At 33.0% G+C, this 16,398-nt stretch overlaps 1 protein-coding gene across 6 annotated transcripts in view; it reads right to left on the bottom strand.

Moving 5' to 3' along the window:
• PCLO (piccolo presynaptic cytomatrix protein) overlaps positions 1-16,398 on the bottom strand; it is a 353,058-nt gene that overhangs the window by 80,233 nt on the left and 256,427 nt on the right. For all 6 annotated transcript variants that reach the window (XM_036010675.1, XM_036010676.1, XM_036010678.1 and 3 more), the window contains exons 11-15: positions 12,001-12,109; positions 11,387-11,454; positions 9,929-10,143; positions 3,598-3,648; positions 156-280 (exon numbers count right to left, since the gene is read on the bottom strand). In XM_036010675.1, coding sequence (XP_035866568.1) covers positions 156-280; positions 3,598-3,648; positions 9,929-10,143; positions 11,387-11,454; positions 12,001-12,109 — 568 coding nt within the window. The remainder of the gene's footprint in view (positions 1-155; positions 281-3,597; positions 3,649-9,928; positions 10,144-11,386; positions 11,455-12,000; positions 12,110-16,398) is intronic.

Below are 16,398 nucleotides of genomic sequence, written 5' to 3'. Positions count from 1 at the left end.
CATTGGTCGATTCTTGCATGTGTACTAACTGGAGATCAAATCCACAGCATTGGCATTATAAGATGACGCTTTAACCAACTCAGGTACCCAGCCAGGGCCCACTATTTTTTAAATCAGAGGATGCAGTAGTTCGAAGACATTGAGTTTTTACTTACCCTCTCCCTGGAAGAAGATACACTTTAACAAAGGGGTCAGAATAACCATTGTTGTCTCGAGGGACTAGGTTTCTTGCTTGGAGAATATGTATTATGAGATTTCCAAGATCATAATTGATTTGCAGCTTAAAGAAGCAGAAATATATCAGGTGAATTTTTTTTTTGTTTTAAAAACATAATACATTGTCATTCAATATTTTATAAGTATTTTTTTCTCATAAGAAGCATCAACCCTTATTTCCATTTTATTTGAAACTAACAGACCACTAGATGTCTAATTTAATTGGAAACTGCCAAGCACATGTAATTATTAGGAAAAGTGTTGTTCATTTTTTCTTCTGTGAAAGCCCTGGCCTGTCTAAAATCCATTTAGAAGAAAAATCATACAGCAAATTCTAGTTGCATTTTAAAACTAAATAACTACTCTTAGTAAAATACTAAATGTTTAACATTCATGAAAACAATTAACAGGATTTTGAAAATAAACTAATAGATAATTTTATTAGAAAATGTTTTGCATTTCACCAAATAATTAGCAGTGTGTAGAATCAGTATTCCGAGATAGAGCTACCACTACTGAAATGAAAGAGTATTTTAGACTGTGTACAATTTCTCTCTTTCTATATTGCATTATGTGACATTAAACCTACAGCTTTTCTTTCTGTTCCACCCACTTTTCTAGTAGAATGAGAGATTAAGATAATGAAATCTTGTTCCTTACTTTTAGAAGCTGAAGAGGGAACAGGCACTGTCTCACAGATGCTTAGTAGCTGTTGCCACATTGTCATTGAAATAGTAAAAGATGTATATTTCTAATAAATACTTGATAAGTATGCATAATTCAAAATAACTGAATCAACTAAATTTTCTCCTTAGAAATTAGAAGAGTCTTTTGGCATTAGAATAAGACTTAATTCTTTTTGATGATGTTTTTATTAATTAACAAAAAGGAAAACATAATTGTATTTCAAAGGAGAAAATCCATAAATAAAAATACATATTTTTAATAATCTTACAATACATGTGATCTGGTTATACTGAAAATAAGATAATTTAGATGAGTTGAACTGTATCTAAAATTTCATAATTAAAATAATCCTTAATTTTAGCGTGATTTTGATCTGGTATATTTTGTGGTAAAAAAGGAATTTTCAATCACTTTTCTCAATACAGAAAAGCCCAGTGTGACCATCATGAAATCACTGAGAAACATAAAACAAAGTACCATGAAGGAAGAGGAGAAATGGGGAGTCTGGAACTGCAGTGACTGGGTGCCGTCACAGGGACTGAAATACACAATTACTATGAAATTAGTTTCACTGAGATTGAGAACAGCTTCCAAATTTTTAAGGGGAAATTCTTCCCTATATTCTCTTTTCTCTGTTAGCCGTACAGCCCACTTTTAACTGATGTGGCATCAAAACTATTTTTTTCAAAACCATTTACTATTGAAATTAAAACATGTAGGCTTCCCTGAGACAGTGCTTTTCAAAAGTGACTCTGGTGGGGCCTTAGAAAACATTTAGAACTTCCAAGATTACTTCCAATCGAGAATGAGATTCCACAGGAATCCTCACCCACAGCTACTCAGTGCTGGCAGATTCATTGCGTGGTGTCTATGTAAGGGTTTATTTAGAATAAGGTTTGGCTTAAAAAATAAAATAAAGTCATTGTCATAAGGAAATTAAAGAAAAATGTAAAGTATCCCAAGAGTAAAGAAGGAATGTCATTAGTGTAAACTTCCACTATAGAATTAAACATTACTGCCCAAGGGAAAGGAAAATAACATAAGGATATACAACAACAAACAAACCAACAAAAACCACAGCAAATACTGGTCCATGGGCAAGGAGTTAAAAAAATGAGAGAAAGAAAGATATTTTAAATCAGAAAAGCTAGCTTTCTTTTTTCTTTGTTTGTGAAAGGAAGGATCAGAGTAAGGCTTTTTAGAAGTGGGAAACAGAAGTGAGTCAGCAAGATCAGGAGTCCAAATGTATTCAGGCTCCATCCTTCTATAATCTTCTTGGAAAGGTGCCCACCTTCAGCACTTTTTCTCTATTTCCACTGTCAGACTCCACTTTCACTGTAATCAGTGTGTGCCTAGATAATCACTTAATTGGTTACTTTGTGTGTCCACCCCGTTCTAATATTTCCTGTATGCTACTGCTGTGTGACTTTTCATTACATAGTCCTTAGTCCTTTCAATTAGTCTCCTCCTTATGCCAAAATGTTTATTGATCACCCTATTATGTAGAGGCTAACTCCCCCTCAGCTATGTTCAAGATTCTTTAAAAAATTTTTTTTATTTATTTTAGGGAAACAGAAAGGGGGAGAGAGAGAGAGAGAGAGACCTCAATTTTTTGTTTCACTTATTTATGCATTCACTGGTTGCTTCTTGTATGTGCCCTGACCTGAGATCGAACCTACAACCTTGGTGCATCAGGATAATACTCTGACCAACTGAGCCACCTGGCCAGGGCCAAGGTCCTTTTTAATTTAGTCTTAACTTATCTCTACAGGGACATCTCAGGGCAGCAAGCTGACCTCTTCATTTCATTACTCTGGCGATGGAACCTTTCCCTGTACCATTTCTTCTTTTAGGAACTCACTCCTCTTTCTCTCTGCTTATTCTCAAATTAGTTCAAATCTCTCATTATCCTTTGTGAAGTCTTTCATGAAAATTTCCTCTAGAAGGTGTTGGAGACACAGCTAAGACTTACTGTTTTCATTCCCTTTACTGAAACTTACTACCTTCGAAGTTATTATTTTATATTGTGTAAACTCTTTCTATGTGACATTTCTTATCTACCCCAAATTACACCTGGGTTCCATCTGAAACACAGTTTATCTAATATTTTTGAGTATGATCCACAGTAGGAAATATATGTTACAATATATCATACAAACACAGAAACACATATATAGAACTAAAAATAGTGATTTATACTACTTTTCTTCTGTTTTCCTGGTCAAAATCCACTAAACTACCTTCATAAATTAAAAATTGCTTATGACCTCCAGTAAGAAACATGGCTTTACAGTACTTGTTTAACCATTATTTCACAATGTTAATTGGGAGAAGAAATGAGGATAGCATTAGGCTCACGAAATTATTGAAGAGGGAGGTACAAATTTTCAGGAAAATGTGTCATGTTTGAAATACATTCAACAAGTATAAAATACCTGAGGCACAAAATGTGTTAATACTGCTAAGGTACCGGGCAGAATTCAAAATACAGAGTTCCACTGATATAATTAGGTTTCATAAAACATATTTATATTAAAATATTATTCTATGAAATTGTACTTTTCCGTTATTGATCAGTATGTGTTATAAAACATAAAAGGTTCTAACAGTGTTTACAACTTCAATAGGCCAGAGGGGAAAAACAACTAGAAAAGATGGTGCAATGATGATTTAAAAGTAAAAAAACTTTCATACCTGAATTTCCCCCGTAATTGGATGAGAGACAACCTTTGTTGCATCAGTAGGCTGTAACATTAAAAACATACATTATAATAATGGATAAACCCTTCCTAGAATTTACCATTTCAACTTTCTTCTGAAATTAATTTCTATTTGGTCAGAGCACACTGCCTGGAAAATGTATTTCACCCATTTGTCTGCTTCAGATTATGCTATCTGTTTATACTTCTCAATACATATTTAATTTTATAGGTACATAAATCTACTTCTCATTTTGTTAAGCCTGTTTTGAAGCTATAATTTTATACCTGCAGTGATATATTTTCAATTTTCAATTAGAGAGGAACAAAAAAAGATACTGTTCTTCTACAACAATTGCCTAGGAGACAGAAGTGAGGAAAGTCCATTCTTCCACGCCTTTGCTGGGGGTCAGCCCCTCCCTGTTCCCAGGCAACTGCTTTCTACTATCTCACCCTCGATTATAATTACATCCCATTCTATTTATGTTCTCATTTCTTTAATATATCCCTTACGTTAGTAAAACCTTAAAAACAGGAATATGATTTGGTAAACTGATTCCACTGCTGACTAAGTGCTCGATGGCTGAGTTGTTACATTTTAATGGAATATTTGTAGTAAAGGAGAAATGATGCCTTGACCCCAGATCTAACAATTTCAGGCAATGTAGCACAAGACAGGGAGATATTTACTGAAATGGAGGCCAGTTTAGTACAAATAACACCCTACAGGTACATATATTGGTCTTGTTTTTATGATTAACTAGAAAAGATCCCCGATATACTCCTTCTGCCACCTTTTTCCTTTAGATTTTTATCTGAGAAATGAGAGCTATCAAAAGGAGACAGCAATATTCCAGGCCTTATTCAGTGCAGTAGAGAAAACAGCTAATGTAATCACTGGCAATGTTATGGGGTATGTTTTAAATTTCCTATGCCATATATCTTTTATTGGTTTAGCTCGGTTGTAAGAATGGTCATTTATTAACACTAAAACTATGCCCGGGCTACAAAGAATGAAATATTAGTTATTGAACAATTATGTTTAATACAGTTTTCTACTATTTAAATTTTAAGGAGAGAAAACTGAATCTAGAAAAAGGACCACACAAGTTCCTGAAGCTATTTATATCTCAATTAAAGAAGGGGAGTTTTCTAAAATCAGATATCCTTGCATCTCACTGAGGAAAGCTGGGGAATAGCTGAGATAAAAAGTCAAAAGTAAGACAAAAGAAAAGCAAAGGGTGATTGTTGGTAACCTATGTTGTTTTGAGTTTTTTTAACAGTCGTATTTATTTGACGAGATCACGCAAACCTAACTAGACTTACACAGAGAACAAACTTATACACCATTTTTAGTTTTCCGGGGTATGGCAGGGAACTCATAAGGACACAGAGGGCTATTTTAAACTAGAGAAGGAAAAAGAGCAGCATCTGCTGGACACCAGGCAAGCCACCAGCTGCAGGTAGTTACACGTCAGGATCAGAGCCAACTGCATTTCATTCAACGAAGCCATGTTTTTGTGAGGCTGGTGTTTTATGATTATGGTGATAAAAAATGTACTGAACAACAATAAGCAAGATCAGCCTGGAACAGGAAGTGAGAGTATTAGTGTCCAATCTGATTCCATAATTTGAATAGCTGTGCAGTGCCTATCAGGTGCACATATCCCATGGATATGTAATTTTAGTTATTAAGAGTGAAATGAATACATGATTTCATTTTACCCTATGTGTATTTTATTTTTTTGTAACGATTACTAAGATGTTAGGACATAAATACTGATTAAATTATTTGGACCTCACCACTTAATGAATGAAACTATTTTAGGTATTTTGGGGGCATATGAGCACCATGGAAAAATGACAGAGAATGTTAAGTCTGCCATGACCAGCAAAGTTTGGGAACCCAAAGTCGTATATCATAAGAACATTTAAAAGTAATAAGTACTTTAGTTGAATTATTTATTTATACACTGACTTGAAATAATTCAGACTTCAAAGATGAAATAAAGTTTGGTTGAAATTTCAGAGACAAAACAGCTTGAGGCAGCAAAATAAGTATTTTAAAGACAAAAATTAATATTCAACCAGTTTAAGCAAAATAACTTAAAAGTCTTACATATATTGCTTATGTAAATCTAATATGTTTTTACTAAATTCAAATTTTACTTACATTTATTCAGAAATAATCATATAAATTAGTGAATTATTAATAGACTACTAATTACTTATGAATAATCATTTAAAATTTTAATAGATGGTGTTCTAAATGTCTAAATGTACAATTATGCTAAATGTAATTTTAAGGTCTTAGTTTTAATAAATTTCATTATATTAATATACTGTGATTTAATATTTAGTCTCATACTTAATGAAAACACAAAAAAGTTAAAACTATAATTCTCTATATTCTCAAAAGTACATATGATATTTGGGAATATTATATTACCTGACTCAGGGGTATGTAAACTTCAGACCATCACTTAATATTTCTATAATTTCTCAATATAATTTTTTAACATTGTACGATTTAGAGAACAAATAAAAGTATTGCCTTTTAAGCTTTCTACATGTTAATGGGTCAAGAAATACCATTAAATTATTATTATTTTTTTTTTAAGATTTTATTTATTTTTATTTTTAGAGGGAAGGGAGAGAGAAAGAGAGAGAGAGAAACATCAATGTGCGGTTGCTGGGGGTCATCACCTGCAACCCCAGGCATGTACCCTGACTGGGAATCGAACCTGCGACACTTTGGTTCGCAGCCCTTGCTCAATCCACTGAGCTATGCCAGCCAGGGCTAAGAAATACCATTAAATTATTTATTCATTCAGCCAAAATGTTTAAGAAACTCCGTATAAGCTAAACTAGATAAATGCAAAAAAAAACAACAACAAAAAACAAAAAACACATCAATAGGTAATAGTTCCTTTCTTCAAGAGTGTTAGTGTATGGTGACTATACATATCAATTAAAGCTATACATATATATTTAAAAATAATTAGATTTGATTATTGCTATTATTACCAATAACAGTGAAGTAATCTCTATACTAACACTGTCCAGTAGAATATAATGTGAGCTACATAGGTAATTTTACACATTCTAGTAGTCATATTTAATGTACAAATGAGCTAGTAAAATCAACTTCTAGTAATATATTTTATTTAATTCCAGTTATTCCACCATGGATTCAATATAAAATTGTAACAAGATATATTACATTTTTTTCATACTGTCATCAAAACTTGGCTTGTAATCTCAAGATTGCACATCTCAATGAGGACTAGCCACATTTCAAGTGCTCAATTGCCACATGTGGCTAGCAGATACTGTAATAAACAGTATAGCTCTATAACTTTTTGTTTTAGCAAAAATACTGTAAAAAATTACATAAGAAAAATTCTTGGCATGGAGAAAAATTACCACATATCATTAAAACCCATCAATATCATTTCCTTGATGTTTGTTCTCTAATACCCACTTTCATCTTCTAGTCATTGCCCTGAAAGTTAACATATTACAAGAAATCAAGTTTTGTACCCCCATATTATTACACAAGTGCTGCTGATGTTTTAATTTACAATATTTATTTACTTTGTTACTATTCTAGGCAAGCCACTCTATTATGGGCTTAGAAGGCTACAGAGAAAACTGGGAATGGTTCTTGGTTCTTAAGGAGCTCACAGGCCAGTTGGGAGAGTAATGTAAGCAAATGAGTACCTAGGATCAAGATACAAATTGTCTTAAACAGTGCATAAAGCATGTGACACTTTGGAAGGAAGAAATAAGGAAGGGACGATAACTCCTGACTTGAGAGAAGAATGAAAACATGGAAAGACTTCATGAAGAAAGGCTTCCTGTCATTTTCACTTTTATTTTTGTTTAAAGCTTATCCCTGGCTCTTGATTTCCTGCCTACTGTAGTGTAAAGGCAGATGTGGTGTATAATGTCCTCCATTTTGCCCCCATCTGGACTTCTTTATTTCCTTACCCCTGAATCTATGGCACATCTAATGTCTCAGGCATGCAATTTTCCATTGTGGGAGTTTTTTCATGCTGCAGCTCTGCTTGGAATGTTAACTTCTTTTTCACCTTTACCAGATTGATTCATTAGCTAAGCACCAGCTTTCCTAACTCCACTTTTCTAAGTGCTTTCTTTATATCTCTAATGACTTCCAACATTATACCATGACTGAGTTTGTTTACAAGTCCTTCTTCATCTGCAGTTAGATGGGCACTTCTCAGACTTCAAAGGGATTCACACTCACTTGGAGAACTTACTGAAACCCAGGTTGCTTTGTGCCTTCCCCCGAATTCCTGATTCAGAAGGTCTAGGGTGGGATCAAGAACTGCATTTTTAACAATTTCCTAGATGATGCTGGTGCCGGTAGGCTGAGAGCACACTTCTAGAACCACTGGTCTACACAGTACACAGGGACAGGATTTTATCCAGGTTTGTATTTTGGGTACAGAGTATAATCTCTGACACTGAGGTGGTATCCAAAAATATCTGGGGCAAGTAGCAATGAGTTGGAAACCTTAATAAATAGTGTATTTAAAAGCAAGGCTATTGTAAAGATCTTTCTACATTATGATAATCTCCCAAGGAAGACCATTAGACCAGGCCCTTTTAGAATGAGCAGGATAGGGACCCAAGAGAGAGGTGGGGCCGACATTCCAGGTGGCAGGGATACCTTCTACACAGGATACAACCCAATCAGATCACTGTGTCACAGATTAGATAGAGGATAGTTTAGCAGGAAGAAAGAGACTGGTGAGTGGAATTACCCTTAGTGAAGGAAGGAAGTAATATTGGTACACAAAAATAATGCTTTGCTAAGGAAATCGGTAAGTTCAAAGAAAACAGAAAGTTACTAGAGACTTATGAAAAAACAAGAATTCATGGGATTAGAATTCAGGAACTGATTAGACAGTGTGAATGACGAGAAAATAAGAGGCAATGGTGCTCTTAAATTTTTTTTACTTAATTTTGTGAGAAGATGGTGATGTTAATTGTTGAAATAAAAAATACCAGGATGACAGACTTACAGAACTCTAATGTGCTTAGGACACACGGACAAAGCCAGAGGTGTGTAGGATAGAGGGTGGGAGGTGGGGATGGCTGGGGTGGGGGGGAGTGGAGACAACTGTACTTGAACAACAATAAAAAAAAGAAAAAATTTTAAAAAAGAAAACTTTGTTAGCAGAGTTTGCCATATCTTTAGGTTTTCTACATGAAGATATTGAGAAAGAAATTTTCTCCTATGTGGAGCTACTGAGAAAAGAAATATCAGTCTGTAATTCTAGAGACAGGCAGCCGCCATGAGGCACTCCTCCAACATTAACACATAATTGTATTTTATAAAATATAGTTGTGTTAAAATTTATTTTTAAATTGAGTCAACCTATCTCTGAATGAAGTCTTGCTGTATTTGGCTTGGAGTAAGTAGCTATGTGCAATGATTAAAATCATCCTACCTTTCTTGTTGGCTTCTGCATAAAAGGCCTTTTTGGTGACACCTGCTGTATTTTAGTACTTAGTAAAACAAATTTTTATTCTGAAGTCAAGTTAGTTTAACCAAGAATGACCTGTCTGTCTCATATATATCACCACATAAAAAAAACCTTTACACGTGTTTAATCAAACACAATTTTTCCAATGTATTCACTGACCATAAGAAGAGTTTCTTTATTAACAACCAAATCTGAGGGGAAAATTATAAATTGTCTACATTTTCCTCTGCTTTTATAAGGTTAAACAATTAATTCTATGTTTTTTAAATTTTCCAGCAACTTTGAAATAATAGTGTTAGAAACATTTGTTTCAAATAAAGATTTGCATCAAGAAAAAATTTATTAGTATGGAATTAAGGATAAAATTGAAAATGGCAATGGTATACTACTCTTTTTCCTTGTTATTATTTTAAATTCTCTTTATCTGTATCCTTTTTAAGTTACAAAATCTAATGTAATGCACATCTTGTTTTTCTAAAAAGATGCAAAACTAATATTTAATATACAAAAAGGCTGAGATTTGTGCAATAGGAAGAAAGAAAAAATAACAAGGAAATGAGAAGCACCAGACCTATTTTTCAAGTTCCTTACAGTAACTGCTAAAATACTTTAAGCAAGGTAGAAATACATCATCTTGATACATCGTGAATCAGTTACATACTCAGAAATGAAAAACTTTTTTTCAGTAGATAATTAGACAATGTGTAAAAATAAGAGCACCTTGGAAAATGATGTTATACTTCCTATCTCCTATTCTAAATAAGTAACTAGAAAGTAAGGAACTCAATGGTCACATGGAACATGTCTCACCTTGCTGCTGCTGTGTTTCTTTTTGCTCACCGAGGGTGACCCTGGTTGCCCAGGGCTGGGAACAGAACTGGATCCTGCTGATGTAGGACCTGAATGCACATGAGATCCTTTTTCAACGACAGAGGACAGAACCAGTGGTGACTGCTGTAGCGAAACCTTCTGGAGCTCTGCTGCCAACTGCTTAGGATCAACCCCTGGGGACTTTGCTTTATCCACTACAATAAAACAAAAAGTCTTTACACATTCCTCAATTTCATAGGCACTTAAAAGCATGGAACTTATTTGAGTTCCACAAGACAAAGTCAAAATATTATATAATAAGCTAAATATTAAAAAATAAACATAATATACCTTTATCTATACATTTCCCTGAGAAGGCTCAGGGAAGAGTAATTTTGAGTTACAGAGGAAAACTGAGGTTTCTTCTACAACTCCAGAAAAATGTTTTTAATTTTTTATATAGAAAATTGTATGAAGATAAAATATTCTATTTTATTCACTGGGACTTCATTTGTATGACTAGCTATTTTTTCTCCAAATCTTAAATATATCTTTCTCTAATGGGGGAATTTTGGAGTATATGTACACTTAAGGTATGAAAGATTCTACAGACCTTGGTCTTTTCTATTTAGTGTAGTAGCCCAGACTCTTCGAGTGCTGACTCTGGCACAGGAAGTAGTCAATACATATTTGTTCAACAAGGGAATAGGTGATATCTTTAATCTTATTAGACTGCATGTTGATTTTCATTTATTAGAAAAAGGCAATCAAAAGATTCAGGCATAGGTGTTCCAAATCCCAATTACAGTAAAAAAGATCAAGTATTATCTAAAAATTATATAAGACCAAAAATAAATGGCTCCTTAAATTACTTTGATGGGATTAATTAAATATGAATTCATATAGCAGGAATTTCATATAAATTTCTCTAATGGATCTAACATGCAAATGTGTTCCCCTAAAATGCTAAACATGCAGCTGTAATGCTTCTGATTTTGTTTACAATTACATAAACATATAAACATCTATTAGCCTATAGCTTTATTTTGCCTGTATCTATGTTTATGTCTATATCTTCATCTATAGCTACAGCTGCCTCAATAATTGCAGATGGTTCTTAACTTACAATGGTTTGACCTAACAACTTTTGAACTTTACAATGGTGCAGAAGTGATACATATAATAAGTTATATGACATATTCAGCAATTTATGATAAAATAGACTTTGCTTTAGATGATTTTTCCCAACTGCAGGCCAATGTAAGTATTCTGAGCACACTTATGGTAGGCTTGTCTGGACTATGATGTTTGGTAAATTAGGTGTATTAAATGCATTTTTGACTTAACAATATTTTCAGTTTATGATGGGTTTATTGGGGTGTAACCCCATTGTAAGTAGAGCTGCATTTTTACTTCTACATTTTTACCCTCAACTGAAAGAAGGTTTCTTTCACCTACCAGATTTTGGTGGTTCATGAAGTTCTAGATGCTGGGGATTTTCAGAATCTGATAGCATATTGAGGTCCCTAAAAGTTAAAACAAAAAAATTAAGAAACAAATTGAGGAAGCCTGTGACAAAGGCCCTTTTCCCCAAATACCCTGAATATTTTTTCAGTAGGTAAATGAGAAGTGGTTAATGATATAAAGCAATTGCAAAGCATGCTCACCCTTCTAACCAAATACATTTTTGCAATGCTGTTAAAAGTCAGCTGATAAAAATGATTATTTAAGGTGAAATCTTTATGGATTAAATGTAAGTTTATTTTAAAATACTATACACATCTATGAAATCTAAATGGGTTTAAGTTTTCATTTAAATGAAGTATGTTTCAATAAAAAGCATAAAAGGAGAAAGCTGTTAACATCAATAAGAGACAAAATTAGCTGAATTCTTTCTATGCTTTAGACTTTGATTCTGAACACAAGGAATCTAAAAAAAAAAACTTGTATTCACTTCATTTTCTAATTAAAGAAAATCTTGCTGACTGGCAAAGGTTCCACCTTAACAATTTTAAATTAAAAGAGCCATGAATAGCCAAAAAATGGAAACAAAAAGATGGGGAAAAACTCACAGTCTTACACATATTTCTGCTTCCCCACTTTGCTGACTAATGATACTCTGCACTTCTTCATACGTTTTGGAAGTTAAAGGAACTCCATTCCATTCCAGTACTTGCATCCCTAAAAAGACAAATTCAAGCGTAACATGAAAAATGTGTGCTGTTTCTAGTTTGGGTCAGTAGGGTATAGAAGACATCATTTTACGTTAACAAACCACCTCAGCACACATTTCAGAGAACATTAGTTCAAAGTTCTCTAGAACACGAATACCAAAACCACCTGTAGTTCTATTTCATCAACTTACCTGAACACATAAAATGCATTTAATACAACATGCAAAATGTTGCTTTTGAAAATCTATTAATCATCAAACACATGCATTTTGTTCACACTGCTATAAAGAAAACATTTAATGTATATTGCTTAGACCAATTTTGTGTTGGACAAAAAATAATTACAACCACTAATATAATTTTTTTCATGGGAATAAGCAACTAGAAGAATGCAAACTTCCATATTCTATTGTGGAATGGGAGTTGTAGAAGAAAATCTTTAGGATTTTGTTGTGGAGCTCGACTTCAGAAGCTGTTGTACCTTCAACTTGGCTAAGACAAATCAGTTTCCATGTTGCACCTTTTCTTCACTCCATGCTACACTCCTGAATAGAAGCTGCAGAAATACTACAGAGAGTGTAGCTTCATGGGTGTGTGTGTGGTCTGTGTAGTATATACAAGGCCTGGTGCTCAGAAGATCCTATGTTTGGCTTAGTGCTTTGCTTTTGCTCTCTTGAAATTCTTAATAATGTGTGAACAAAGAGCTCTACAATTTTATTTCACAGTGTGTCTTGTATAGTAGGTCACCGGGCTCATTACAAGGGTTTTTGTGTCTCCTTTCTCTCTAAAAAGGTAATTTTCATATAAAAAGTAGTAACATTTAACATTTCAACATTTTATGTTTAGTTTCTTGGTCTGTTTTGTATGCTCTGTCAAAATATTTAGGGTCAGACACTTGGCACAAATCAGATGGTCCTAATAATGGTGCTTTGTGAGGGCAATATAAATTAGATAAAACCATCCAAAATTATTGTGCCCAAATATTTGTGAATGCTACTAGCTTTACCTTAGAGAAATGTTATGTGTGCCATACTAGGCTATGACTAAGTAAAAAAGACTTGTTGAAAAACTGCATTTTCAATGAGCTTCACAGATGCCTATGTGAAATTACCTATTTCTCAACACTGGTATCAATGGGAAACTCTAAACATGGCATGATTGAGTCTTTAAAAGTTTTAGTGATTTCATATACATTGAAAAGCATATTACCAGTTGCAAGCAATTTTGGGAAATGTTTTTACTATAGTGAAATGACAAAAGAAGTCCATGAAAATGCCCACAATAACACAAATAAGGACTTTTCCATAACTTACTCAAAGAAAACTTTCTCTTCAGATGGGCCTTAGGTTTATTTCAACAGTCCCAGGCTGTTGTACATATAAAATGAGAAAAATTACATAAAAGACAGTGGTGATACCACTAAAGAAAAATGTAGTACTGAAAGAGGAAAAAAAACACACTGAGATGCACACTTTTTTCTTTTAGTCAGGGGTAAGAGTATATTTACAAACAGATGACTTTGAATAGAAACAAATTAATGGTGTTATAATACAGAAATTGCATGGTTCCTTTTCTGCAGGAGCATATTCCATGAAAAAATATAGCTGCATAATCTTCATGCTACTTCTATTGGATTTACCTATTTCTCACACCTCAAAATAATGGGGCAAATTTACAAAACATAATTATCCACTGAAATAAAAAATGCTTCCAGTCATAAAAAGGAAAACTATGTAGAAATATTAATGACATCACTAAATAAAATGTACAGAAAACTAGCATCATACCTAGATATTTACCTGAGATCAGGCACTATACGATCTGCTCTGTCCCATGATACTCCTGCTAACCTTTCCCATCACTCAGTTTCCCACCAGACATGGTGCAGTACTATTCAAAAGATTTTCTAGTCCTTTTACCCTTTTATTCTTGGTTGCAATAGTGAGTATCAGACACTATAGGGACCAGGACTACTCAGACACAGTCACTTAGCAACACCTCCCAATTGCATTGCCTATCCAACTTCCTACAAATTCCATGAGAACCACACTAAAATAATCAAGTGAATATTCAAATAACTCCTGATTAATTCATTAGGTGGTTTTAATAGTTGTGAAAATTACTTTGAAACTTTGAATACAGCATTTTTGAAAAATATGTTAATTTTAAAATTCTATAAACTATTTTAAAATGCATGCAAAAGTTTGTTGAAAATGATCATACTGCATAGAAGTACACTAAAATAGTATTTTACCATTTAATTGATTTGAATATAAGCATATTCAAACCTCAGGTAACTCTTTACTCTGACTTTAAGAAATAATTCCTGGAAGATAGTGTACACACAAATGATCAAATCTATTATTTAACACTATGAGCAAATATTTCTATTTTTATATTTAAGTTATATATCAACATATATGTTTACCAACTGTTCAAGTTTGAGAATGTACAGATGACTCACCAATTCTATCCATAGAAAGTGCCTATTCTACTTGTTTCTATTAGGAAAACTAAGAAAAACTAAATTTTTGCTGAATGTGATTTGTGAATATTTGCTGATGATAGGATGTGGCACTCAAAATCTTATACTTAATAGACTATCAAAATTTAAAATTAGAATCAGGTAATATTTGAATTTAAAAAATCAATCAATAGAATAAAGTGTACTCACTCAAATGTGTTATCATAACTTCTGAAATTACTTAATTTTAATGTTCCTCAAATGGACACAAGTTCTTCTTATCTTTATAATACAAAATTTCATCTATGTCATTTCTTTGGCTGTACTTAATATTTACCATTACTTCAAAAACATCTATAGATTAAAATTACTGAGTTAACAATGTCATAGGTTACTGTACATCCTACCGTATATTACACAAAAGCTCATGACTGTTATTTACTTAATCCACAGATATTTTGTCAGCTATGTGACAGGCAATTCACAATTCAACACTTTTTAATGATCACCACCTTTATGCTGTGTATGTCAATATTTTACATTGCCATATAAATTAATAAATTATTCTAGAAAAAACAAAAATATCTTGGCAATTAGTAAAATAACACAGAAGGAAAGTCAAAAGTATTATAAGTATATGAAAAAGAGTTCAGACTCATTAGAGATTAGAAAGTACAAATTAAACAATAATGACATGCTATTTATCTCTCATCATCTTGCAAAATTTTGAAAGCCAGAAAATACCATTTGACCCTAATGTGGGATTACTTGACTTTGACTTCAGAAAAGATTATACTTGCTAGATAGTTTTTCAGATTTATCCCTCTCTATGATGTGAGACCATATCAGAATGAAAAATGAAACAATTGCTTATTTATAATTTATAAACATGTAATTATTATTTTAATAGAGATACAGATAAGCACAATATTTCTGGAGGGCTATGTGGGAAGATTATTGTTAAATTAAGCACAGGTAAACCCTATGACCTGGGAATCTTCTTATTGAGGATCTCTTTGTCAGTGGGGGGGAGGGTAGGCAGTATTAGGAGATACGGACAATGAGAACACAGTGAATGCTCACCATGAAAACACTCTGCATAGTCTGCAGGAAACAGACCATATCCAGTGTTAACACCATCAGGTGAATCCACCTTAAAAATAATTTGCCAAGTGAAAACAAGTTAGAAACAGGATCTGATCTATATGGTAGTGGCATTTATGTATGTGAAAATGATAATGACATCAGTTAACACTATACATTTTACAAGTAAATATATGATCACATAAATTATAATAGTTGCTTATGGAGGGAAGAAGGGAATAGGAAAAGAAAATAAGGTAAAAAAGAATGAGTTCATAAAGACTGAATAAACAAACAAAAACCACACACGCACACACAGGATGAGACCTTACATGAACCAATGAGACTGGTGTGCTATGAAATGAGAATCTGATGCAGCTGGGGTAAAAACACAAACAAAAAAACAATTAAAAATATATGCATATATTTTTGTAATTTCTGGCTTTAAACCTTCTCTCTGCTGATATGCTTAATCATGACTTAATGATTAAAATAGATTAAAATAGATTAAAATGATTAAAATATGATTAAAATAGATTAATTTACGAAGTTTGGTCATCTACTTTCAAGAGTCTTTTATAAATTAGCAGCAGCAGCAGAAATTCAGCTGAACTAATCATTTGCTCTGGTTTTCTAAATAGTGAACAATTCCTGCAAATGAATTTCAGGAGTCCAATACATTGTCCACATTACTTATAGTAATTACTTATTCATCATCAAGTTAGGCAGTGTTAATATAAGAGAAATAA

Source organism: Phyllostomus discolor, chromosome 10, assembly GCF_004126475.2.
Source record: "Phyllostomus discolor isolate MPI-MPIP mPhyDis1 chromosome 10, mPhyDis1.pri.v3, whole genome shotgun sequence".
NCBI classification, from domain to species: domain Eukaryota; kingdom Metazoa; phylum Chordata; class Mammalia; order Chiroptera; family Phyllostomidae; genus Phyllostomus; species Phyllostomus discolor.
This window is presented reverse-complemented; position numbering and strand designations above follow the sequence as displayed.